At 39.5% G+C, this 26635-nt stretch overlaps 3 protein-coding genes across 3 annotated transcripts in view; all 3 read left to right on the forward strand.

Annotated features, from left to right (window-relative positions):
• Nucleotides 1-26635, forward strand: part of CADPS2 (calcium dependent secretion activator 2) — a 524381-nt gene that overhangs the window by 141489 nt on the left and 356257 nt on the right. The window lies entirely within an intron of this gene.
• On the forward strand, nucleotides 4558-5770 carry RNF148 (ring finger protein 148). The gene has a single exon (XM_007471292.1). The coding sequence runs from the start codon at nucleotides 4702-4704 to the stop codon at nucleotides 5605-5607; it is 906 nt and encodes a 301-aa protein (XP_007471354.1). The 5' UTR covers nucleotides 4558-4701; the 3' UTR covers nucleotides 5608-5770.
• RNF133 (ring finger protein 133) lies at nucleotides 8162-9289 on the forward strand. Its single transcript, XM_007471314.1, has one exon. The coding sequence runs from the start codon at nucleotides 8162-8164 to the stop codon at nucleotides 9287-9289; it is 1128 nt and encodes a 375-aa protein (XP_007471376.1).

Here is a 26635-nt window from a genome sequence, read left to right on the forward strand (position 1 = left end):
GTGCCCCGGTCCGGGAAGATCCCACATGCCGCGGAGCGGCTGGGCCCGTGAGCCATGGCCACTGAGCCTGCGCGTCCGGAGCCTGTGCTCCGCAACGGGAGAGGCCACAACAGTGAGAGGCCCGCGTACCGCAAAAAATAATAATAATAAAATAAAATGTCTGTCTTGGCTGTTTTTTCTTTCTACTATACTTAGTTACCAGAGATTTTAGCGATATTGAAAGTTATTTTATTGGTTAATATAAATAATAATGAATAGGAGCCTGAGTAAATTTTGTGACTTTCACACATCTGCACCTGCCTCTAGTATAGTATGTGATTGTGAAAGTAATTCAAAGATTGATATATTAGTTTTTTAATTTACTGTATTTCATTTTAGGATATTCAGAACACTTTCCTGGGTTTGGAAATATTAAGTGGAAAAAGTGTATTTGTGGAGAATAGTTTTTTTATTGCATATGTCTGGGAGAATATGTGGGAGTAGAGACTAATTTACAGGAGAAATTTAGAAGAAATTTTTATAAGGATTTACCAATTTGCAATCAAAGATAATAACGTTTTAAAGTAAGTTTTGCTTTTAAAAATCTTTAGAAATAAAGATACCTCTTTCAGAGAATATCATTAGCATTACTTGCTATTTTGTTGTTCTCAGTAAACTACTTAGAGTCAGTATTCTTTTCCTGTCAAATCCCATTATGATGCATTTAATTACTCACAGAAACCCTATACAGTTGTTTTCTCAAGATTAAATGCGAATCCAGTGTGTTTTGTGGATTCCTAGAGATCTCTAATAATATCATAGCCCTGGATACGGTGACTTGTGAGGTAATTTATTGAAGTCTCTTCAGTATTCCCTGCATTTAGAGATACAATTACAAAGCATTGCCCAGATAGTTTTTGGCTATTTTTCTTCTCAAAGTAGAGATTTCTGGACTTTTGAGCATTCTTAACAGAGGTTGATGAATAGCGGAGGGATAGAGATCAGCTGATTCCCACCCCCCAACCCCCGCCAAGTTAATGAAATTGATAACCTTCTTGAATTTTAATTAGAACCTAGAAGTTAAGATATACATATATATATGCATGTACCTAATTGGTGTATAACTCTCTTCTTCCACCTAGATGATGACACCTGAGAGCAGGGCCGTGCTGTGTCCTTGGTAACATAGGCTCTGGCTCATATCAGAACCTTGTGTATAGTGAATATTATGTGTTTGTTGTGGTTAATGGTTATTTAAGTATCATTCCTTTGGGTAAACCTCAGGAACTTTGTTTACCTACTCACCTTCCAGTTCATACCTTTTCCCTTTGGAGGCAGGGCACTGATTACCTTCATGTTCCCTCCTGCCATGTGCTCAGTCAGGGAAGGAATTTTCCATAGCAGGATAAATCGTGGTTAACCTTAGCTGGTCATGATAATTCTACTGTGATTTCCAGGGGTTCCATTAAGCATGGGTCTCTAAAGCACTGCTAGCCAGAGAGACCTTGAAGGAAGTCTAGTAGGTTTCTGGAAAAGAAAATTACCTTGCTCTTATATAGAGAGATGGGACAAGAAAAGTGTCTTTGTGCTTCTGAATGTGGTCTGCCTGGAACAGCAGTAGCCACCTGGGGGGATAATGAAATGGGCCTGTATAAGAGAAAAATCAACATACTGTCCTTTAAGAGGCAGAGTGGCAAGGTAGAACAGGTAGGCATTTCTGAATGTGATCAGCCAGCCTTAGTATATTTCAGTCTCCTTTGGTTGAACCTGGCAGGTAAGCTAATGAAAACCTCTTTAATACTTGGCTGTTAAAAAGATAGAAAGTCTACATATTGAATAAATGGTCTAAAAGTCACAGATTAGTGTAACATCAGCTATCCGTTTTCCACTCCTTCTCCCACCCCCACTGCCCACTTCCCTCCTTTCCTGTTCAGACATCCTGGCCCCAGCACAGAAGACTCTTGGATCTGGTCCTGATCAAATGGATGCAATCTTTAATCAGGTTTCATAGACTAATAGGCATTTGTACAGGTGTGCACTGTTTCTATTTCAAAGAAAACAGGAAGCGGAGACTGGTTGAGGAATCCTCCTTGATGGATGTTTTGCCAATTATAAACTTTATGGTAAGAGCTCAGGCCTCATTTCTCAGGGACAAGTGAGTTTGGGGATGATTCCTCCCTCCCAAGGCTATTATTGACATTTTGGGTCAGAGAATTACTTATTGCACAGGGCTGTTTTGTGCATTATAGAATATTTATCAGTGTCCCTTACCTCTACCCACTAGATGCCAATAGTACTCCCCCATTGTGACAATCAAAAATGTCTCCAGAAATAGCCAAATATTTCTTGGGAGGTAAAAGTATCCCCCACTTGAGAACCACTATGTTAGAGATAAAGGATTGTTTCTTGTAGGTGCGTTTGTCCTAAGACTCAGGCGAAAGAGAGCGGGGAAGTTCTAACTGCCATTGCCTTAAGTGCTTCCTCATATGGTGAGAAAATACAATGAATTACTGAGGTTTTCAAACTGGTCTTTTCAACCATATGAAGAACCTTTAGATTTGAGATGTTTTGAGCTAACATATAGTTACTGCTTAAACTCCTTCAGCCTTGAAAATCAGCAAACTAAAAAAGCAAAGTTAGGATTTAGAAACTAATGTAATTCTATCTTCAAATGTTAAATAATCGTATATTTAACAAACAGCCTCTGATATGATAACTGTCTTCATGGTAAGGCTTCACTTTGCTAATAAATAAGCCAGGATTTCACACTCTGTTTGAACTTGGGAAAAGTCTACATGTAAAGACAGTTCACATGTGAACTGAAATGTTGCCTGCATAAAATTCTGTGCATGGGGCAAGTTGATTGGTTCCAATTTTATTTTTAACAGCAAATGTCAGCTAAAATATTACAGACCAGGGAGTACAGTAATTCCTTTTGTGAAAATGACAGAATTCTTAATATGCCTCTGATTTAAATGTTGTTGTCTATTTCACACACAAGCAAATGGAGGCTGTCTTTTCTTTCTGACATGCATAGCATGTGTCCTGTACATAGTAAATGATGTTTGAATGAGTGTTGCCAATTTATTGACTCCTTGAGTGAAGTCAGGTGAAGATTTAAAATAAACACAAACAAGCATTAAAGCAACTTTAAAGCAGTAAAGATTCTACAGTTTGCATCAACTAAGTAATGTAGTGACTTGATAGCTGTGGTCATCCTTTGCTCTGCCCACTACTACCCTTCCGGTTACCACGTATGTTAATTCAACCTTTAAAGTAACTTGATTTGTCTGTCTCTACATCCTTACTGCTATTTCAAGAGTCCCAGCTACTGTCTTCTTTTGCCTAAAAGAAGACACTCATCTCATCAATTTATCCTTCTCTTCCTCCAATCCATTTTCCACTTCAGGAAGCCAAAGTACACTTTTTAAAAAGTGAACATTTTGAAACACTGAAGTCACCTCCCCAGGTTGAAACCCTTCAGTGTGTTTCTCTGGTCCTTGGGACATAATCCAAAATCCTTAGTCTATGGTTCATGATCCTGAACCTCTGACTGCTGTTGGCCTTGCCTTCCCTCATCACCTTAACTTTTGCCTCTCTTGCTTTGCCAAACTCATGTTCCTTCAGATCCTTTAACTTTCCATGTTCCTTGCTATCTTAGGGTCTTGAAATTGCCGATTCCTCTGCCCGGAATCTTCTCAGCTCATACTTGGCTTGGATAATTCTGATGTATCTGTCCAGCCTCAGACTGACTATCACTTTCTTAGAGAACAATGCCCTGGGCCTCTGGCCTCGATTCAAAGTTTGGATCCCCTTTACGTTTGTTCTTTCTTTTGATACTCTGTTTTTCTTTCAGAGCTCTTATCACAACTTGCAGTTATACATTTGTGTTTTTGTTTAAAATCTGCCCTCACCAGATAATCTCCACAAAGTAGGTGTATGTGTCTTCTCCAACATATGACCCATACTTAGTGCTTGCTCAGCACATAGTATAGGTTCTTGGTAGTGATTTTAGTGAATAAAGTTGAATTCGCCTTGCAAGATGGCAATATATCAGACTAACAGTAAAAGTTTATATTACATGACCCTCTTTAGGCCTGGGATAAGCATTTAATGTTGGAAGAGAGAGGGAATGATTTGTTCCTGCTTCCCATAGAATGGCATATTGGGTAGCACAGAGCCATATCTGAGAACTGGTGACTGGACAGGGACGTACACTTATACATGAACGGTTTCTCCTTTGCCTTATAGATAGGAAAACAGTGAGCAAAAAGTGTTTAGGCAGCTTTTCAGGCTATCCAGAAGTAGAAAAGAAACTCGAGGTATTTAAAAAAATTATTATTTTTTTTGCTTTGGAGTTTATTCAGATTGGTACATGAGTCATTGCTGCCTAGCTTTTTGGCCAATAGGATTTCAGTATGCAGTGCACTAATATAAACTCTTGGATTGGCTTAACTACCTCTGATGTCACAATTTCCCCATTAGGAAGTCACAGTTTTCTTGAAATAACATTTTACCAATAACAAATCTTGTTATTCTGTTTCATTATGAGAAAGATAATCTAGCAAAAATAAAAATGTTAGAAGGAGCAAGATAGAAGGCCTTTTCCATTTACGTGCTTTAATGATCTACTGCCAACACTTGAAGGTAGCTTCTTGACTTTCTTTTACAACGGATGTTTTTTTTTCCTTCATGTTTGTCAGTTAATAGGCAAATGGAGGAATGAGCCTACTTAGAATTACTCCTTCAATTCATATTTCTGTTTCATCTCGACTGTTGAGGCTTAGCATCTTTCTACTACTTAGCCTTCCTGACTCAAAAGGAAGAGCCATTTGGACAGCCCACCTGAATATAACGTTTCAGATGGGAAATCAGAGTATATCAGAATTAGGAGAGAGTGGAGTGTTTGGGAATCATTCTCCTCTGGAAAGGGTGTCTGGTGTGGTGGTACTTCCTGAAGGATGGAATCAGAACGCTTGTAATCCTATGACCAATTTCAGCAGGCCTGAGCGAGCAGACTCTTGGCTGGCCCTCATTGAAGGAGGAGGCTGTACTTTCACACACAAAATCAACGTGGCAGCAGAGAAGGGAGCAAATGGGGTGATCATCTATAACTATCCAGGTACGGGCAACAAAGTATTTCCCATGTCTCACCAGGGAACGGAAAATATAGTCGCAGTGATGATAGGCAACCTGAAAGGCATGGAACTTTTGCACTTGATTCAGAAAGGAGTCTGTGTGACGATCATCATTGAAGTGGGGAGGATGCACATGCCCTGGCTGAGCCATTATGTCATATCTCTGTTTACCTTTGTGGCTGCCACAGTGGCCTACCTGTTCCTGTACTGTGCCTGGAGACCTCGAGTGCCCAATTCTTCCACCAGGAGGCGGAGACAGGCAGATGTGAAGAAAGCTATTGGACAGCTTCAACTGCAAGTGCTCAAAGAAGGGGATAAGGAACTAGATCCAGATGGAAACAATTGTGTTGTTTGCTTTGACATATACAAGCCTCAAGATGTAGTACGTATTTTAGCTTGCAAACATTTTTTCCATAAGGCATGCGTCGACCCCTGGCTTTTAGCCCATAGGACATGCCCCATCTGCAAGTGTGACATTCTGAAAACTTAAGAAAACCAGAGAATCTCCTGAAGATGTAACTGAGTCTTACCAAAGGTTACAATTAAGATGAATTCTGTTTTAGCACTTTAGAGAGAATTCAACTGCAGCTTGTCTACGCAAGTACTAAAGAGGGTGACATTTGTGTGCTTTAAAAATAAAACTCCATATCATGAACTTGTTGTCTTTCTAGTGTTTTGTTATACATTTTTGCCTTTATCTAAATAAGGATGTTAGTATACATTAAAAGCAATTTAGTCTTGATTTTCAAATTACAATGATTGTGACATTGATGCCACAGAGAATTAGTCATAATATTTTAAAGTTTCTTTATACTCATTTTTATACTTTGCTTCCATATGTTTAATTTTTGATGTCTAATAATACTTCTCTTCAGTAAACTTGATTATAGGTTTAGATCTTGATTTAATTTTCCGTGGTTAATTTTATTAATACCCAGAAAATCTGGTTGCCAAAGCTATTGACTGGGTAGATAATGTGTTCCAAATAATTATTTTAGATGGTAGCACTTCTGGTTATGTGCCTAAAAATATTTTAAATTACTATAGGCCTAATTTAGGGCAGCATTATTAAAAAAAAAAAATCACCTTTGTTTGCCAGAGCCCTTTAAATCCTAGCATAGTGTATCGGCTGTGGTTGCAAAGTTTCCTTCTAGAATTGACTCTAGTAAATGCTCCTCTTAAGATGGTAGTGTGTCTCTATTTGGGACATTTTGATAATATAGACCTAGAGCAGAACTGCAGTTTTGTTCATTTGCCTTTCCAAATTGTATCTCTTGCCTTATTTTGCCTCTTCCTTTTTTCTGGTAGATAAACACCTGTATAACAATGAGAGGCCTGAAGATGTGGGTTTTGTTGTTTTGATGAAAATCTCTCTGGATAATATGCTAAAGCATTGATGTCCAACTCAAATGGCAATTTGTGAGTCAACACACTGTGTGCCTCACTGTCTTTTTTAAAGAGTGGGTGTGTGGAAATCAGATTAATGGTCTTTGGGAAAGAAAATCGAGCACTGTGAGCCAAAGGTGTCACATCAATGTTCTTTTCTTTAATGCCACTTTGTGTTGGGCCTTTAGGTACCATTTCTTCTTCCTCTTTTCTTCTTTGAGCTGTCACGTTGTTGACGGATATTTCATAAGAATACACTAGATCCCGCAGTCCTGGTGAGACCCAACCTAAAGGTCTCTTAGTACCCTATGCATAGAGGTCAGAGACATTTATGTCCAAGGTCAAAATCCTTGGCTTTGGTTACCTAGCCGGTGAATAAGAACCACTGAGAGATACCCCTGAGCAAGCGTATGGCAGTGCCAGTGACTGCCCGTATTTGTTAGTTCACATGTCATTCTTTGGCTCTGAAGTCATATTGTGCCATTGGCCGAAGTGTAGCAAGCATATAGGCAGAACTGACAGTGTATGCGGGGTCTTCCACCAACGATGTTTGTTGATTTTGGCAAACACTTTGTTAAAAGCATCTATGACCTTTAACAGTCACTGCTGTCAGTGGTTAAATTTAAGTGAGGACCTTGAAGTTTTTCTTTATAAAATCTATAGCTACATTTTTGATCAAAGTAAATTGTGCTAAACTAATATTGCTATATTTAATCTTTTCCCTATACCCGTCCTCCTCTTCCCCCAAAATATTGTGAGATTACTAACAGATGTCTCTGCAGACCCAAGGTCTGCAGAGAAATGAGATTAGGCTTTTTTGTCTTTACTGCTGTCATCCCTACGTATAATCAATGTAAGAGTGAGGGTAGTGAGGCTGAATTAGTTTAATGGGATGCCCTACTTTTAAAAGTTAAATCAAAACCAAACCTGTCCAGCAAATTTCTGAGCAAGCTTTATTAAATAAATTCAGTTCAGAAATTTGCATGATAGATAAATTTGCACTGTGACCAAATGTGAGTTAAAAACAGTGTTACCACTTTTTTCCCATATCTGGTCATAGTGCTAATTTTTAATTATCATTCATGGTTTTAAAACTTGCCATTTTGATACAGATATTTACTCCACTGATTGTGAAGGAGAGTGTTAATCGTATGGTCTTTCTTGCATATGCTTTCAGGTTTTAAAATGCGTTGCCTTATACAATTTTTAACATTCTTTAGTTTAACGTGATACCAGGTAACATTACATGTAGTAAGCTCAAGGATTGAATCCATCCTGTAACAACACTGAAATTACCCGTAACAACATTTGAAACAGTCAAGCCAATAAATGTACAGCATGCTCTAAGCTCTGACCTAATTGGCCGTGTTGTCTTTTATGTCATAATCATGCCACCCAACAGTAAGCAGTATGTAGAGTTACAGTAGTGAGACTGGGATTTTTTTTTTTTTTCAATCTGAAGTTTTTCTCTTTCTCTCAAAAAAACATCTGAAACTCATAAGACATCTTTAAGAATTTCTTACAAAAACATGCTGGAAGACAGTGGAACTTGTTTTCACCCAGAAGGTTTTTTTCATTTTAATATTTTATGTTGATTGTCAGCAGATGTGGAAGCCACATCTTTTTGTTGGGTTAGTCCTTCAGTCACTAAGAGAGAGATGCGTCTACTCAAGATTGGCACTCGGAGAAACAACAGTGCCTCTTCCTGGCTCATGAAATTCAGTTTCCTTTGGCTGCTTAGCCAGCACTGTTGCAGAGCCAGCGCTGTTTGGACTGCATACACGAACATATCATTTCACGTTGGGAGTCGCATGTTGTCAGAGTTGGGGGAGACTGGAGTGTTTGGAAGAAGCTCTGCTCTCAAGAGAGTGGCGGGAGTTATCGTGCCTCCAGAGGGAAAAACGCAAAACGCATGTAACCCCAGTACCAGTTTCAACACGTCGAAGAACTCGGAGACGTGGCTCGCACTTGTCGCACGGGGAGGCTGTACCTTCACGCAGAAGATCAAGGTGGCCGTGGAGAAGGGAGCCAGTGGAGTGATCATCTATAACTTTCTGGGAACTGGCAATCAGGTTTTTCCCATGTCTCATCAGGCATTTGAAGACATCGTTGTGGTGATGATTGGTAACTTGAAAGGCATGGAGATTTTGCATTTAATTCAGAAGGGAGTTCACGTTACAGTCATGATTGAGGTGGGAAGAAAACACATCATCTGGATGAATCACTATTTTGTCTCTTTTGTGATCGTCACAACTGCTACACTAGCATGTTTCATCTTTTATCATATTCAAAGACTTTGGGTAGCAAGGATTCAGAACAGGAGATGGCAGCGGTTAACAACTGATCTCAAGAAAGCATGTGGCCAGCTTCAACTTCGGGTACTTAAAGAGGGGGACAAGGAAGTAAGTCCAAATGGAGATAGCTGTGTAGTTTGCTTTGAACTCTATAAGCCTGATGATACAGTTCGTATTCTGACTTGTAAACATTTTTTCCACAAGAACTGCATTGACCCCTGGATTCTAGCCCATGGGACATGCCCCATGTGCAAATGTGACATTCTTAAAGCTTTGGGGATTCAGGTGGATGTTGAAGATGGAACAGAATCTTTGCAAGTTCTAATTTTGAATGAAATGCCTGGTATCCTGTCACCTCCTGAAGAGGGCATAAATAATGCACTTCCTCCTGTGGGAAGGTCAAATAAAGTGACGCACGCGGAGGAGTACCCTACTTCTCAGAACGATGGCCCGTCTAATTCAGTAGCAGCAGACGTTCATCGTCCACCTTGACAGCATGACCTTTGAGGATTTAAGTGGATTAAACCTGTCTGTGAAATCAGGTCCTAAGTACTAACAAGCAGTTTGTCTGAAGTGTGGTTTCTGTGTCTTTTTTTTTTGGTTACTTCGGTAGTTTTCTACATTCTTTGTCCAGTCCCAGAGACAGAAAAAAAGTACTAGCGGGATTTTTTTTCCCGTTTTTCACCTTTGCTAAATGTAACTTTTTGTCAGTGTGTGTTACTCCTGTGAGTATATATGTTTATTTCTGTATGCACATCAGTGTTAAACCAAGGGCGAACTTTGCTTTTTATTTTTTTGGCCGCAATGTGCAGCTTAGGGGATCTTAGTTCCCAGACCAGGGATCGAACCCAGGCCCCGCGCAGTGAAAGGTGCCAGGTCTTAACCTCTGGACTGTCAGGGAATTCCCAACCAAGGACAAACTTTATTCCCTAAATTTTTGTGTGTATATATGTGTGTGTATATATATATATATATATATATATATATATATATATAGGGCTTTATTTTGGTAAGAAAATTGTTAACATATTTACACATTCCTTATATTACAGAAACTATAAATGAAGTTTGAAAAACAAATTACCTTTTATACACTAGGAAGAATAAATTACCTTTATTTTTATATACTAGGAAGAATAAAATTTATCTTGATATTTATAGTACAGTATACTAATTTTGAGGTCATTGTGCTGTGTTTTCTTCATTCTTGGCATGAAAATTTTGCTGTATAGAATTTTAGTATTTTGACAAATAGTTCTGTTCAACCATGAGTACATCTTATGTGATCTGCGTATATATAATGATAGAAATTTTAAAGGTAAAATACTAGCACTCCTTAAGTGAATAGAAGCTATTTCAGTGCCCAGTATTGCTTATCATAATTGTTACATGTTCATAATGTATAGAAAGACTTAAATGAAGAATTCCTGTATTTAGTAATCGTGTATTTATTTCCCATGTGTCCCACCCTACTCCCTAGCAATTAAATAAGGCACTTTAACTATGGCATATTATTTTGTAGATAAGTACCACAATGTAGAAGTTATTATGACATATTGGGATTGTTTGTTTTGTTCACTGTATTCCCAGGATGCAGCACAATGCCGGACCCTCAGATATTTGAGTAAATGAATAATTATTATCTTTTAAATAATGTAACTATTATGTGTTAATCTGAAAAACTGGACAGTTTTATCCCAGTCATACAAAATAATGGGAACATAATCCTGAAAATTTTCATCCCAAATTGCTTTGGAAAATATAGAAAATTACAATTTTTAGCCCAGAGCTCAGTATTACAATTTAGCATGTATAATTTTATCAAAGGGCTTTGAACTCTCCAGGGCTGACACAGGGATTTGATTTCCTGTGCAACGCTAGGAAGAGCTTTATTAAAAGGGATTTTGTGAGTTGCTCGGTGCTAATGATACTGGAATCCAGAGACTGGCAGGAGGGCAGTAGTTGATTCTAACTGCAATGCCAGAGAAGACTATTTAAAGGAGGAAGGACATTCCTTGAAGGCCAGGGAGAACTGAGACACAGCACAAACTAGGCAGACGGCCATATGGGGGTGATGCCTTGCTTGGTACATACAGGTTTTTTTTTTTATACCCAGCCGTGGAGAGGTGTTTTGATGAAATTAATCCCAAGAGCTGCTCTTTGAAGGACTTGCATAGCACCAAGGCTGCTGAAGGATTTAGCAGGAACACTGTTTCATGTGTCTTTCTGAGTTTATCTTCAGAGTAGAGTCCCTTCCTGAAGGTCCACAGATCACACTGAAGAGACAGGACATTGAGGACCCCATGGGAGCCACATCTGGTAGGATTCCTAAGCCAGAATAAGCTGTCATTCTCAGACTGGCCACTGTTGGCATCTCTGCCATGAGGGGCTGGCAGCTTATAGGGGTGGCTAGACTGACTTTCTCTGGTTACCTGCTGGAATCATTGGAGTGATGGAAATGAATGCATCTGGTAATGCTGGCAGTCCCCAAGCCCAGGGTTCTCAGGTTATTATAGTTCTGTGTACTTTCAGCAGATTCATGTGGGGTACGTGTTCCGTGATAGACCCAACATTTGAGGAATTGATTTGCTCTTCACACTGACACCAAGATTTTTCTTTCCATCCTTCCTCTGCACTCTCGTTGCTTTCTCCGTTTCCTTCCCTTCTTTTCTTCCACTTTGTTCATCGTCAATCTTAGACCTGACTTACCCTCATGTGTAAGAAATTCGCATGTAATGTCTCTTGTTAATGTGAACATCAAACATATAACACAGTGTGCTGTGGTCTTGATTTGAGAATTTTCAACAGATGTTCTTTAAAGGATAGTTAGAATCTGTGTTTGAAATGGGGAAGGAAAGGTCACATCAGTGAACTAGGGAACTGTCATTGCTGAGTGCCTACCATGTAGCAGGCAGTGGACTAAATTTTTTCCATAGCTGTTTCTTATGTCAGAACAAAACAGCAGTTTTAATCCTTGTCTTTAGAATGCTGTAAACAGATCAATAAACCACTTTCACTCTGGGTTTAATAACTAGAACCTGGAAATAGCACTGCTATGTCAAATGTTAGGTATTATTCATTATAATAGATTTTTACCTATTTTGCGGGCTACACCATTTTCTCTTGTACCTAGTGATACAAATGTATTTTGCCATAATGGCATGGGGCTATAATATGAATTATTTTGCCCCCAATACCAGTGTCATAATGGATTTCCCTTGTATTTCTCCTTTGTATATATTTTTGCATTTCTCTGGTAATTGATTCCCCCTGCTCACCTCGCTAGGTAGGGGTTTGATACTCCTTATAAAAATTAAACTTTTTTCCTTATAACTGGGATAAATTGGATTTACTATCTACTGAAATGAAAATGATTCTAAAGCACCTGACCACCGATTGGGCGGCGCCATAGGTGAACTTACCTATATAGTTCCTCGTATTATATGACACTACACTGATCGTATTCCTGTCTCTTGCTATAGAATTGTTATAACGCAGTTGTCCTGTAGAGATGTTGGTCAGCCATAATATTTACAATAATGTATTTCAAAGGATTTAGTGAGCCAGGATCTGGCATTTCTGATGGTATTTAAGCTTAGTATACACAGTTAAAGTGTTTTCTCCTTCTGCAAAACTCACTGGTTTTTGAAGCAGCATGCAGGAATCAAGTGGGAGAAAGGATCAGAATTTGAAGACACATTGAAGCACAGAGGAAGCCTTCACACGTTGAAACTGCGAAGGAGTCCATTTAATGGCAACTCCATGTTCCCACTCCATCATTTACTGTGAGCACTGGGGTTTTTTTGTTTTGTTTTTTTTAGAATTTATTTGGTTTTGTACTTCATTTTAAAAAGTGTTTAGTGCTTAGTAATGAAAAATAAGGATTATGGGTTATTAAAATTACTGATACAGAAATATCTTAAGATACATACCTGGTTTTCTAAACTGTAAGAGCTTGTTTTTGGGGGTGGGTGGGTAATGTACTTTAAGATGGAGAGATGATCTGGTGCCTGGGCACAGGTGTTAGAGTTATTCCATCACAATCTCTCCAAAAAACGTCCCTTTTTAAAATAACTGCACCACAGCTTATAACACCTCTCTCTGCAACTATGCTGTCATCTTCGTCAGACCTCCAAGATGTGTTCTTTGACTTCAGCTGCTGATAGGAATTTTCCTCATCACTGTTGATAAGCAGGGTAACCCTGATTTGGAAACTTCCCTACATCTGTAACATTCATTGCTGCCACAGAAGTTCTGTCGTCTTTGAACATCCTCCCAACTTACGGCGCCTTTTTCAGAATTCCTTCTCTGAATTCACTTGACCTCATTTCCACCACTTGCTCTTAGTTCTCATTCCAAGCCTAGTTTCCCTTAAGCATCCTTTCCAAGCCCATCTCATCTTCTCCAACTTCAGCCTACAACCAGTTGTAAGGCATTTTAGTCCTACTCTGTCTACGAAGTGCTACTGAATTCCTTGACTTCAAGACTTTTTTTCCTGCAGTACCATTTGCCTACCCTGAGTCATCTCTACTGATTTCCACCAGATCTTTACTGCTATTTAAGAATCCTTTATTAATCTCAACTCTTTGTTATATTCCCCATAGAGCGGTACTTCTCAGCGTTGGCTGCATGTCAGAATCACCTGAAGGGCTTTGAAAATGCTCAATGCCCTTTTGCTGCGCCCAAAGACCCCTGGGGTGGGGCCCAGGTACCTGGTATCCAGGTGTTTCCAATGTGCAGACAAGATTGAGAACCACTGCCATAGGGCTCTTCCAAAGAGTCTTTACATTAGTCAAGTTCTAGTTTTATCCCTCTGATTCCTTCAGCCTTACTGGTTTTCACTTTCCTGAAAAATATAGGTAAAAATCTACATGTCAAGTTATAAAGGGTTACATTTCTTGGAGAGGAATTGTTAAAGGCTTCTGGGAGTATGAAGGAGTGGATTTCAACTGGAAAGGCAAGGAACGCTTAAATAAGAAAATAACATTTGAAATGGAACTACTGGATTGGGACAGAGGGCATGCTCGTGGAGGGAACAGTGAATACCAGTGTTTTTGTTTTTTTTTTTTTTGCGGTATGTGGGCCTCTCACTGTTGTGGCCTCTTCCGTTGTGGAGCACAGGCTCCGGACGCGCAGGCTCAGCAGCCATGGCTCACGGGCCTAGCTGCTCCATGGCATGTGGGATCTTCCTGGACCGGGGCACGAACCCGTGTCCCCTGCATCGGCAGGCGAACTCTCAACCACCGCGCCACCAGGGAAGCCCCAATACCAGTGTTTTTTAAAGTAGTTTTGAGTGTCATGTAGAATTTTGGTTTAGGAAAATGAAGACCGGGAATTTTGTGGGTAGTTGCAATAATCCAGGAGTTGATAAGATGAAAATCTGAACAAAAACAGTGATGGGTGAATTGGGTGAGATGAATAGAAGGTGGGTTATGTCCAGGGTAATGTTCTTTGATCTCATTTTCTGATAGGAATTTTCTACTTCATTTCTTACTGACCACAGTCACAGTGGTTTGAAAACTTGCCTGTACCTGTCGCTTTCATCTTCAGTTTAGCAACACATAGTGGATACAGAAGAGAAGGGTATGGGTCAGAAGGAGTTGAGAAAAAGAGTCAAGGATGACTCCTTGGTTTCTGACCTGGACCAGTAGGAGGTGATGGTGTCATTCATTGAGGTAGAAAATACAGTTAGACGAAGCAAGTTTAGGGTGGAAGGGGAGTTCAAATTTTTAGTATGCCGAATTTGAGGAACTCAAAGAACTTATAGGTGCTGTTCATTACACAGCTGAAAGTATAGGTCTGTGCTAATTAAATGAGATACTTGGAACAGTATAGCAAAAGGCAGTACTTAGTTGTTGTAATTTATTAACAAGACAATTCACATTAATTGTAATTTACTATTATGTGAAATTTAATGTTACTATTTTGGACCCGTATCTCCAATTACAAAGTTGTATGACTTTTTCTCTCAAATGTGTAGCAGCCTGAGTGAAGCTGATGATTGTGAAGGTGGCAATGAGGTGGCTGTGAAAAATAACAGCTGCAGTATACCTGTTATATGCACTTAACAGCTGCAATATACCTGTTATATGCACTTAACAGTAGAAAGCCACTTAGTCCTAACAGCAACTCTGAGGTAGATGTTATTAGTACCCCCATTCTTTAGATGAGGAAACTGAGACCCAGCCAGGCTAAGTAACTTGCCCAAAGTTAAACAGCCGGTATGTGGCAAAGCCTGTATTTGAACTTGATCTGGTTCCACAGCTCCTGGTCTTAACCACTACACTGCAGGTAGCTTGGAAAGCTACTTTTTAAGTAAAGGAGAAAGTGTTTAGGTAAGTCTCGTGTTGAGGACTTCAAGGATGAGGCCTTGGAAGAAAAGTCCCAGCTAGAGGTGTTGAAAGTGCTAGCAGCAGGATGGTCAAAGCAGTAACTCCTGAGATTTCAAAATAAATAATTCGGAAAGAGGAGTGTGGGCAGGGGAGGGTGTGGGGAGGGTGTGTCTGAGTGAGGGAAGGACAGTCAAGCTCTAGGAAAGGATACTTCCATTTAGGAGGTACTGATTCTGGAATTGGTAGTTCTCTTGTGTAAAAACTTCAGGCAGAGGGGTTCTATAGAGCCTTCCTTTCCTCTGAAGTTGGAAAGGGGCAAAAAGTAATTTTTATAATTCTCTTAATAATAGCAGTTTGTTTTAAAAGTTCAGGCCTAGGAAGCACAGTTGCCTATTGAAAAGAACACCAAGCCTTTACATCAGATGGCCTGCACATTCATATCCTTGCCCCAGGGCAGAGCATCTCGGAACAGGGGTCCTCAGACCGGCGGCATCAGCATCACCTGGACTTGTTGGAACTGCACATTCTTAGACCCCACTGCAGACCTGTGGAGTCAGGAGCTCTGGAGGACCCAAGAGTCTGTTTTAACAGGTCTTCTAGCTGATTCTGATGGACCTTCCAGTTTAAGAACCTCTTCTGTCGCAGAGCGTCACTTCATTTTCACAGAAGGATGCATCATACGGTTGTAATCAGAAATAGCGTAAATGAAAATAATTGTGAATTTTAAAGCATGACACAAATAATAGTTGCTGTTAAGTTTTCTAGAGACACATTTAGGCATATTTCAGGTATCCAGCTGCTCTGATTTATGCATGGCTTGTGCATTAATGCTTGCTCCTTTTCTCTCCCGGTTCTGGTTTCTCTGCCACCACTATCACATTGCCAAGGGAGTTGTGAGGAGATGAATAGATTTTAGATGGTTTATGAATTTCAAAGCATAAGGATAGAAAAAAGCCTGAGAAGCAGAAACGGCTTAGGGCAATCCATACACTGGACTGAGCAGTCTGCACTGGCAAAGGATAGTGTTTAATACCACCTATTCACTAAAGGTCTGAAAATAACAACATACTAAAATAGTGGGCTGTAGATTAAATTCAGAAAAGAATCATGTAGGGGCTTCCCTGGTGGCACAGTGGTTTGAGAGTCCGCCTGCCGATGCAGGGGACGCGCGTTCATGCCCAGGTCCGGGAAGATCCCACATGCCGCGGAGCGGCTGGGCCCGTGAGCCGTGGCCGCTGAGCCTGCGCGTCCGGAGCCTGTGCTCCACAACGGGAGAGGCCACAACAGTGAGAGGCCCGCGTACCGCAAAAAAAAAAAAAAAAAAAAAAAAAAAAGAATCATGTAAATTCCTCAGTTTGGATCCGTAAAACCAGCTTCACAAACACTGGAGGGAGACTCAGTATCTTTAACACTGTAGCTGAAAGTAAGTACAAGGGGAGCACCGTTGAGCATCTAAGCAGGCCATCTTAAGGTGTGTGGCCTTTCCTACTGCATTAATAGCAGCGTTGCTTCTGTAACTAGAATTGCTGTCCTTTTCTTCACATTAGTGGTGAGATTTTACCTATGTGGCAAATTCATTGATGAATCATTTCATGCATTCATTCATTAAATATTGGTTTGCTCTGGAAATACAGGGGTGAATAAACCCAATGCCCTCATGGAGCTTACTATCTACTTTCTAGTGGAAATAAATTATATTAATAATTTAATTTATTGAATAGTTATGAGGGCTGTGTAGAAAAACAAAACAGGATGGGAACTTGTCAGAGGCAGAGTTGCAGTTTTAAATAGGGAAGGCTTTGTCAAGAAGATGAACAACTGGACAAAGGCCTGAAAGGAGCGAAGGCCCTGTGCTGGAACACAGAGAAAAACTGGGGCATGTGCCAGGAGAGCCCTCACGTTGGTGAGGGCGCCCTGTCATCTGAGGAGTGTTTAACCTGGAAGGTTGAAGACAATGTTAGCTGACTTGAACACCTGAAGAATGGCCTGGGGAGAATTTAGATTGTCTCTTCTCTTGTAGGGGTTACAGGTAGGTAAGAGAGTGACAGCTACAGGAAGAGTGTTGCCCCCTGGAAACAAAGAACTTTCAGGTAGTGGGTCCTGTCCATAGACAGGCTATTGCCTCCGAGTGCCGAGAGTTTCTCTTCCCTAGAGGAGTTTGGTGGTTTGGATGTCGTTTTGATGGTGGTGGCAGCAGCGGTGGTGAGGGAATTCAAGCTCTGGAAGGGTGACTGGATTTATACCTTTGAAGTCTTGCACAATCCTGAAAATCACATGTGGAGATTAAAATCATTGTTATTCCACCCATAGTTGCCATCTGGTGGAAAAACAAATAACTACAAGGTATCGTTCAACAGATATTTAGTGAGAGTCATTATAAGCCAGGGAAATGTAGTTCAAAAGGTTTGGGGTTCATTTTTCTTTGACTTAACAGAATGTTTGCTTTTAAGATTGATTTACTTTCCAGAAATTCTTTTTTCATTTTGCAACTTTGTCTGCTTGTAGGCTCTTGGCTTATCAGGAGCAAATCACTCGCAAGATTCATGTTTTATAAACCTTGGCTTATCAGGAGCAAATCACTCGCAAGATTCATGTTTTATAAACCTTCCATCTGAAAGGACAGTAGCTCATTCTCTGGTATGCTGATAGTGTTGTGGAAAATATAATTTGGTTTTTAGGAATATCTGCTCCCAATTTCTGTGTCAACATTAGGACATCATCCATCTTGTCAAAAAAAAAAAAAAAAAAGTTTGAGATGATGTGTCTGCAGCAAAGGACCTGTATTATTTTCAATCCGTTGTGGATTATTTTGTAAAAACACAAGATCATGCATTTCACTAATTCTGAAAAGTATAATGAAAATAATTTGGACTGATGGAGGGGACGGATAGTTATGTGAAAGAAAAACTTGAGTAAAATGTTATTTGTGGAATCTAGGTTGAAGGTAAATGTTGGAACGAAAGAGATTGTTTGCTGTAGGTTTTAACTTAATGATTTCTTCACATTTGATAAAGGAATAGGATCAGTTAAGTCAGTGATTTTCAAACCACTACAAACTTTCTTCAGCTTTCCTGTATTTTGGGGCATTTTCATAACAAAATACTGGTACAAAATCATGTATTGGGATGTCATGGCAATGTCACATCACTGCAAGTTTCTACAGACATACTCTCTGTACTTGTCGAGGGGCAGGTTACAATCCGTGGCATTGGTCCATGGATCACACTTCGCATAACTGATTAAAAGCTTATTTTACTGTATTATTTCATATAATACTCAAAAAAACTGTTTGAAAAAATGGATATAATTCCTATTCCACCTGTGGCAAAACTGACCGAGAACAGTTGAGTCTCTCAGCTTGTGTCACACCTTGAACACTCAGGTCTGATTTCCTTCCAGGTTTTGGTACATTCTTTCCTTGTCGAGAGGAGAGCAGTGCAGCGGACGTGAGGGTGAGGTGAACAGCATTTCACAACCGGGGTTGGAATATTGTAAAGGTGGAAACAGCACATTTTCTTCCATACAATAAAGATAAATGATTTTAGGGATTTACTGAACATTAGATAGTATAAGACTGTAAATGTAATATACATTAAAAAAATTTACTTTCTGTATCATTATAATGAGGGCAAACTGCGCCCCCCAAAAACAAACAAACAAACAAAAAACCTCTTCATAGAATAGGCAGAACAAGGCAGCCCAACCCAGGAACTTGTAAAGTTTTCTAAAATTTTCTATAATACCATGAAACATCGAATGAAATAGGGAAAGGGTGAGGGGATTGATCAGGAGGGGGTGATGCCTTCTTTCACTTTATGTATGCATATAGAATTGACTTCACAAATTTACATTTATCATGCTCCCTTTTCCACTGTGAACATGATCTTTTTTTCCCGTTAAGACTTTCAGTCTGTGCAGATTGGAAGCCCAGCTAGTGCTCAGTGATCGTGCTTCTCTGTTTAGATTTGTGCTCGGAGTGAGTGGTTTAGTAAATTCTTCAGTTTCTGGCTCTGTAGTTACAGGGTTAAGGAGAATTTGCCATCGGCTTAGGGAGATTTAAGCTAATCATTGATTTGGAAGATATCTATAAAGGAAGACTAAAGGATCTGCTATTAGCTAATATTAGAAGAAAAAATCTTTATAAAAACCTTGTAATATTGATGATGGGAAGAGCATGTGTATTTTTTTTTTCCAAAAAAATAGTTTTATACTTCTCAAATCACATTTATGTTCATTTGGATGTAAACTCGCCTCAATTCCTACCCGCACATAATGCGAGAAGCCTTTGGTAGTTTAGGGGGTATAGGTTTGCTTTAAGGGCTTTAGAGTTGATATAAGGGATTTAGATAAGTTATAAGGCAGGGTCTTTTGTGAGCACCTGCTTCCTAGTTTACACATAAAGGTCTATATGTTTTTTTAAAAGATTGCTATCAGTTTTAAGGTATGATTTCTTAACATTTGAAAAGGGAATGGGATTGGTTAAATCAGTGGTTTATAAACCTTGGGAATTCATGGATTAAAAAAAAAACACCAATGTCAAATATAGCCTCTTAGTTTTTTGCCAAGAAAGATCATTAACCACTACAACAAAAAAACGAACCCACAATCTATTGTTAATAACACTGTATTACATAGAAGTGACTTGTACATACGATTTCTACTGTTAAAATATGGAGGAAATTTAGCTTTATTAGAATTACTTTGTACTCTTTATGTTCTTTTTTTTTTTTTTAACATCTTTATTGGGGTATAATTGCTTTACAATGGTGTGTTAGTTTCTGCTTTATAACAGAGTGAATCAGTTATACATATACATATGTTCCCATATCTCTTCCCTCTTTGTCTCCCTCCCTCCCACCCTCCCTATCCCACCCCTCCAGGCAGCCACAAAGAACCGAGCCGGTATCCCTGTGCCATGCGGCTGCTTCCCACTGGCTATCCACCTTACGTTTATTAGTATATATATGTCCATGTCTCTCTCTCGCCCTATCACACCTCACCCTTCCCCCTCCCCATATCCTCAAGTCTGTTCTCCAGTAGGTCTGTGTCTTTATTCCTGTTTTACCCCTAGGTTCTTCATAACATTTTTTTTCCCTTAAATTCCATATATATGTGTTAGCATACGGTATTTGTCCTTCTCTTTCTGACTTACTTCACTCTGTATGACAGACTCTAGATCTATCCACCTCATTACAAATAGCTCAATTTCGTTTCTTTTTATGGCTGAGTAATATTCCATTGTATATATGTGCCACATCTTCTTTATCTATGCATCCGACGATGGGCGCTTAGGTTGTTTCCATCTCCGGGCTACTGTAAATAGAGCTGCAATGAACATTTTGGTGCATGACTCTTTCTGAATTCTGGTTTCCTCAGGGTATATACCTAGTAGTGGGATTGCTGGGTCATATGGTAGTTCTATTTGTAGTTTTTTAAGGAACCTCCATACTGTTCTCCATAGTGGCTGAACCAATTCACATTCCCACCAGCAGTGCAAGAGTGTTCCCTTTTCTCCACACCCTCTCCAGCATTTATTGTTTCTAGATTTTTTGATGATGGCCATTCTGACTGGTGTGAGATGATATCTCATTGTAGTTTTGATTTGCATTTCTCTAATGATTAATGATGTTGAGCATTCTTTCATGTGTTTGTTGGCAGTCTGTATATCTTCTTTGGAGAAATGTCTATTTAGGTCTTCTGCCCATTTTTGGATTGGGTTGTTTATTTTTTTGTTATTGAGCTGCATGAGCTGCCTGTAAATTTTAGAGATTAATCCTTTGTCAGTTGATTCATTTGCAAATATTTTCTCCCATTCTGAGGGCTGTCTTTTGGTCTTGTTTATGGTTTCCTTTGCTGTGCAAAAGCTTTGAAGTTTCATTAGGTCCCATTTGTTTATTTTTGTTTTTATCTCCATTACTCTAGGAGATGGGTCAAGAAGGATCTTGCTGTGATTTATGTCATAGAGTGTTCTGCCTATGTTTTCCTCTAAGAGTTTGATAGTTTCTGGCCTTACATTTAGGTCTTTAATCCATTTTGAGCTTATTTTTGTGTATGGTGTTAGGGAGTGATCTAACCTCATACTTTTACATGTACCTGTCCAGTTGTCCCAGCACCACTTACTGAAGAGGCTGTCCTTTCTCCACTATATATTCTTGACTCCTTTATCAAAGATAAGGTGACCATATGTGCGTGTGTTTATCTCTGGGCTTTCTATCCTCTTCCATTGATCTATATTTCTGTCTTTGTGCCAGTACCATACTGCCTTGATTACTGTAGCTTTGTAGTATAGTCTGAGGTCAGGCAGCCTGATTCCTCCAGCTCCATTTTTTGTTCTCAAGATTGCTTTGGCTATTCGGGGTCTTTTGTGTTTCCATACAAATTGTGAAATTTTTTGTTCTAGTTCTGTGAAAAATGCCAGTGGTAGTTTGATAGGGATTGCATTGAATCTATAGATTGCTTTGGGTAGTAGAGTCATTTTCACAATGTTGATTCTTCCAATCCAAGAACATGGTATATCTCTCCATCTGTTTGTATCATCTTTAATTTCTTTCATCAGTGTCTTATAATTTTCTGCATACAGGTCTTTTGTCTCCTTAGGTAGGTTTATTCCTAGATATTTTATTCTTTTTGTTGCAATGGTAAATGGGAGTGTTTTCTTGATTTCACTTTCAGATTTTTCATCATTAGTATATAGGAATGCCAGAGATTTCTGTGCATTAATTTTGTATCCTGCTACTTTACCAAATTCATTGATTAGCTCTAGTAGTTTTCTGGTAGCATCTTTAGGATTCTCTATGTATAGTATCATGTCATCTGCAAACAGTGACAGCTTTACTTCTTCTTTTCCGATTTGGATTCCTTTTATTTCCTTTTCTTCTCTGATTGCTGTGGCTAAAACTTCCAAAACTATGTTGAATAAGAGTGGTGAGAGTGGGCAACCTTGTCTTGTTCCTGACCTTAGTGGAAATGCTTTCAGTTTTTCGCCATTGAGGATGATGTTGGCTGTGGGCTTGTCATATACGGCCTTTATTATATTGAGGAAAGTTCCCTCTACACCTACTTTCTGCAGGGTTTTTATCATAAATGGGTGTTGAATTTTGTCAAAAGCTTTCTCTGCATCTATTGAGATGATCATATGGTTTTTCTCCTTCAATTTGTTAATATGGTTAATCACATTGATAGATTTGCGTATATTGAAGAATCCTTGCATTCCTGGAATAAACCCCACTTGATCATGGTGTATGATCCTTTTAATGTGCTGTTGGATTCTGTTTGCTAGTATTTTGTTGAGGATTTTTGCATCTATGTTCATCAGTGATATTGGCCTGTAGTTTTCTTTCTTTGTGACATCCTTGTCTGGTTTTGGTATCAAGGTGATGGTGGCCTCGTAGAATGAGTTTGGGAGTGTTCCTCCCTCTGCTATATTTTGGAAGAGTTTGAGAAGGATAGGTGTTAGCTCTTCTCTAAATGTTTGATAGAATTCGCCTGTGAAGCCATCTGGTCCTGGGCTTTTGTTTGTTGGAAGATTTTTAATCACAGTTTCAATTTCAGTGCTTGTGATTGGTCTGTTCATATTTTCTATTTCTTCCTGATTCAGTCTTGGCAGTTTGTGCATTTCTAAGAATTTGTCCATTTCTTCCAGATTGTCCATTTTATTGGCATAGAGTTGCTTGTAGTAATCCCTCATGATTTTTTTTATTTCTGCAGTGTCAGTTGTTACTTCTCCTTTTTCATTTCTAATTCTATTGATTTGAGTCTTCTCCCTTTTTTTCTTGATGAGTCTGGCTAATGGTTTATCTATTTTGTTTATCTTCTCAAAGAACCAGCTTTTAGTTTTATTGATCTTTGCTATTGTTTCCTTCATTTCTTTTTCATTTATTTCTGATCTGATTTTTATGATTTCTTTCCTTCTGCTAACTCTGGGGTTTTTTTGTTCTTCTTTCTCTAATTGCTTGAGGTGCAAGGTTAGGTTGTTTATTCGAGATGTTTCCTGCTTCTTAAGGTGGGCTTGTATTGCTATAAACTTCCCTCTTAGAACTGCTTTTGCTGCATCCCATAGGTTTTGGGTCGTTGTATCTCCATTGTCATTTGTTTCTAGGTATTTTTTAATTTCCTCTTTGATTTCTTCAGTGATCACTTCGTTATTAAGTAGTGTATTGTTTAGCCTCCATGTGTTTGTATTTTTTACAGCTCTTTTCCTATAATTGATATCTAGTCTCATGGCGTTGTGGTCGGAAAAGATACTTGATACAATTTCAATTTTCTTAAATTTACCAAGGCTTGATTTGTGACCCAAGATATGATCTATCCTGGAGAATGTTCCATGAGCACTTGAGAAAAATGTGTATTCTGTTGTTTTTGGATGGAGTGTCCTATAAATATCAATTAAGTCCATCCTGTTTAATGTATCATTTAAAGCTTGTGTTTCCTTATTTATTTTCATTTTGGATGATCTGTCCATTGGTGAAAGTGGGGTGTTGAAGTCCCCTACTATGAATGTGTTACTGTCGATTTCCCCTTTTATGGCTGCTAGTTTTTGCCTTATGTATTGAGGTGCTCCTATGTTGGGTGCATAAATATTTACAATTGTTATATCTTCTTCTTGGATCGATCCCTTAATCATTATGTAGTGTCCTTCTTTGTCTCTTCTGATAGTCCTTATTTTAAAGTCTATTTTGTCTGATATGAGAATTGCTACTCCAGCTTTCTTTTGGTTTCCATTTGCATGGAATATCTTTTTCCATCCCCTTACTTTCAGTCTGTATGTGTCTCTAGGTCTGAAGTGGGTCTCTTGTAGACAGCATATATATGGGTCTTGTTTTTGTATCCATTCAGCCAATCTGTGTCTTTTGGTGGGAGCATTTAGTCCATTTACATTTAAGGTAATTATCGATATGTATGTTCCTATTCCCATTTTCTAAATTGTTTTGGGTTCGTTATTATAGGACTTTTCCTTCTCTTGTGTTTTTGTCTAGAGAAGTTCCTTTAGCATTTGTTGTAAAGCTGGTTTGGTGGTGCTGAACTCTCTCAGCTTTTGCTTGTCTGTAAAGGTTTTAATTTCTCCATCAAATCTGAATGAGATCCTTGCTGGGTAGAGTAATCTTGGTTGCAGGTTTTTCTCCTTCATCACTTTCAGTATGTCCTGCCACTCCCTTCTGGCTTGTAGAGTTTCTGCTGAGAGATCAGCTGTTAACCTTATGGGGATTCCCTTGTGTGTTATTTGTTGTTTTTCCCTTGCTGCTTTTAATATGCTTTCTTTGTATTTAGTTTTTGACAGTTTGATTAATATGTGTCTTGGCGTATTTCTCCTTGAATTTATCCTGTATGGGACTCTCTGTGCTTCCTGGACTTGATTAACGATTTCCTTTCCCATATTAGGGAAGTTTTCAACTATAATCTCTTCAAATATTTTCTCAGTCCCTTTCTTTTTCTCTTCTTCTTCTGGAACCCCTATAATTCGAATGTTGGTGCGTTTAATGTTGTCCCAGAGGTCTCTGAGACTGTCCTCAGTTCTTTTCATTCTTTTTTCTTTATTCTGCTCTGCAGTAGTTATTTCCACTATTTTATCTTCCAGGTCACTTATCCGTTCTTCTGCCTCATTTATTCTGCTATTGATCCCATCTAGAGTATTTTTCATTTCATTTATTGTGTTGTTCATCATTGTCTGTTTCATCTTTATTTCTTCTAGGTCCTTGTTAACTGCTTCTTGCATTTTGTCCATTCTATTTCCAAGATTTTGGATCATCTTTACTATCATTATTCTGAACTCTTTTTCAGGTAGACTGCCTATTTCCTCTTCATTTGTTAGGTCTGGTGGGTTTTTATCCTGCTCCTTCATCTGCTGTGTGTTTTTCTGTCTTCTCATTTTGCTTATCTTACTGTGATTGGGTTCACCTTTTTGCAGGCTGCAAGTTCGTAGCTCCCGTTGTTTTTGATGTCTGTCTCCAGTGGCTAAGGTTGGTTCAGTGCGTTGTGTAGGCTTCCTGGTGGAGGGGACTAGTGGCTGTGTTGTGGTGTATGAGGCTAGATCTTGTCTCTCTAGTGGGCAGGTCCACGTCTGGTGGTGTGTTTTGGGGTGTCTGTGGACTTATTATGATTTTAGGCAGCCTCTCTGCTAGTGGGTGGGGTTGTGTTCCTGTTTTGCTATATGGTTGGCATAGGTTGTCCAGCACTGTAGCTTGCTGGTCGTTGAGCGAAGCTGGGTGCTGGTGTTGAGATGGAGATCTCTGGGAGATTTTCGCCGTTTGATATTATGTGGGGCTGGGAGGTCTCTTCTTGACGAGTGTTCTGAAGTTGGCTCTCCCACCTCAGAGGCAGAGTCCTGACTCCTGGCTGGAGCAGCAAGAGCCTTTCATCCACTCGGCTCAGAATAAAAGGGAGAGAAAGTAGAGAGAATTAGTATAAGTAGGAGGAAATAGGAAAGAAAGAAAGAAAGAAAGAAAGAGAGGAGGGAAGGAAGGAAGGAGGGAAGGAAGAAAGAAAGAAAGAAGAAAAGAAAGGAAGAAGGCAAGAAGGAAAGAAAGGAGGGAGGGAGGGAGGAGGGAAGGAAGGAAGGAATGAGGGAAGGAAGGAAAAAATACAGAAAGAAAGAAGATACAGTAAAATAAAATAAAGTATAATAAAGTTATTGAATTAAAAAAATAATTATTTAGAGGAAAAAAAAAAGGGAAGGATAGAACCTTAGGACAAATGGTGGAAGCAAAGTTATAGAGACAAAATCTTACATAGAAGCATACACATATACCCTCACAAAAAGAGGTAAAGTGGAAAAAATCATAAAACTTGCTCTCCAAGTCCACCTCCTCAATTTGGGACGATTCGTTGTCTCAAAAAGGGAAGGAAGGAAGGAAAGATAGAAAGAAGGTAAAGTATAACAGAGTTCTTTAAATTAAAATTAATTATTAAGAAAAAAATTAAAAAAAAAAATGGTCGGATAGAACGCTGGGACAAATGGTGGAAGCAAACCTATACAGACAAGATCTCACACAGAAGCATACACATACACATTCACAAAAAGAGGAAAAGGGGAAAAAATCATAGATCTTGCTCTAGAAGTCCGCCTCCTCAATTTGGGATGATTCGCTGTCTATTCATGTATTCCACAGAGGCAGGGTACATCAAATTGATTGTGTAGCTTTAATCCGCTGTTTCTGAGGCTGCTGGGAGAGATTTCCCTTTTTCTTCTTTGTTCTCACAGCTCACAGGGGCTCAGCTTTCGACTTGGCCCTGCCTCTGCGTGTAGGTCGCTGGAGGGCGTCTGCTTTTTGCTCAGACAGGACGGCGTTAAAGGAGCCGCTGACTCGGGGGCTCTGGCGCTCTCAGGCCGGGGGCAGGGAGGGGCACGGAGTGCGGAGCGGTCCTGCGGCGGCAGAAGTCGGCGTGACGTTGCCCCAGCCTGAGGCCCGCCGTGTGTTCTCCCTGAGAAATTGTCCCTGGATCCCGGGAACCTGGCAGTGGCGGGCTGCACAGGCTCCCCGGAAGAGGGGTGGGGGCAGTGACCTGTGCT

The sequence above is a fragment of the Lipotes vexillifer genome, unplaced genomic scaffold, assembly GCF_000442215.2.
Source record: "Lipotes vexillifer unplaced genomic scaffold, Lipotes_vexillifer_v1.1 scaffold618, whole genome shotgun sequence".
Classification (NCBI taxonomy): domain Eukaryota; kingdom Metazoa; phylum Chordata; class Mammalia; order Artiodactyla; family Lipotidae; genus Lipotes; species Lipotes vexillifer.

Excerpts from the sequence above, each read along its gene's own strand:
- RNF148 (XM_007471292.1), top strand. The coding sequence starts at position 4,702 with ATGAGCCTACTTAGAATTACTCCTTCAATTCATATTTCTGTTTCATCT.
- RNF133 (XM_007471314.1), top strand. The coding sequence starts at position 8,162 with ATGCGTCTACTCAAGATTGGCACTCGGAGAAACAACAGTGCCTCTTCC.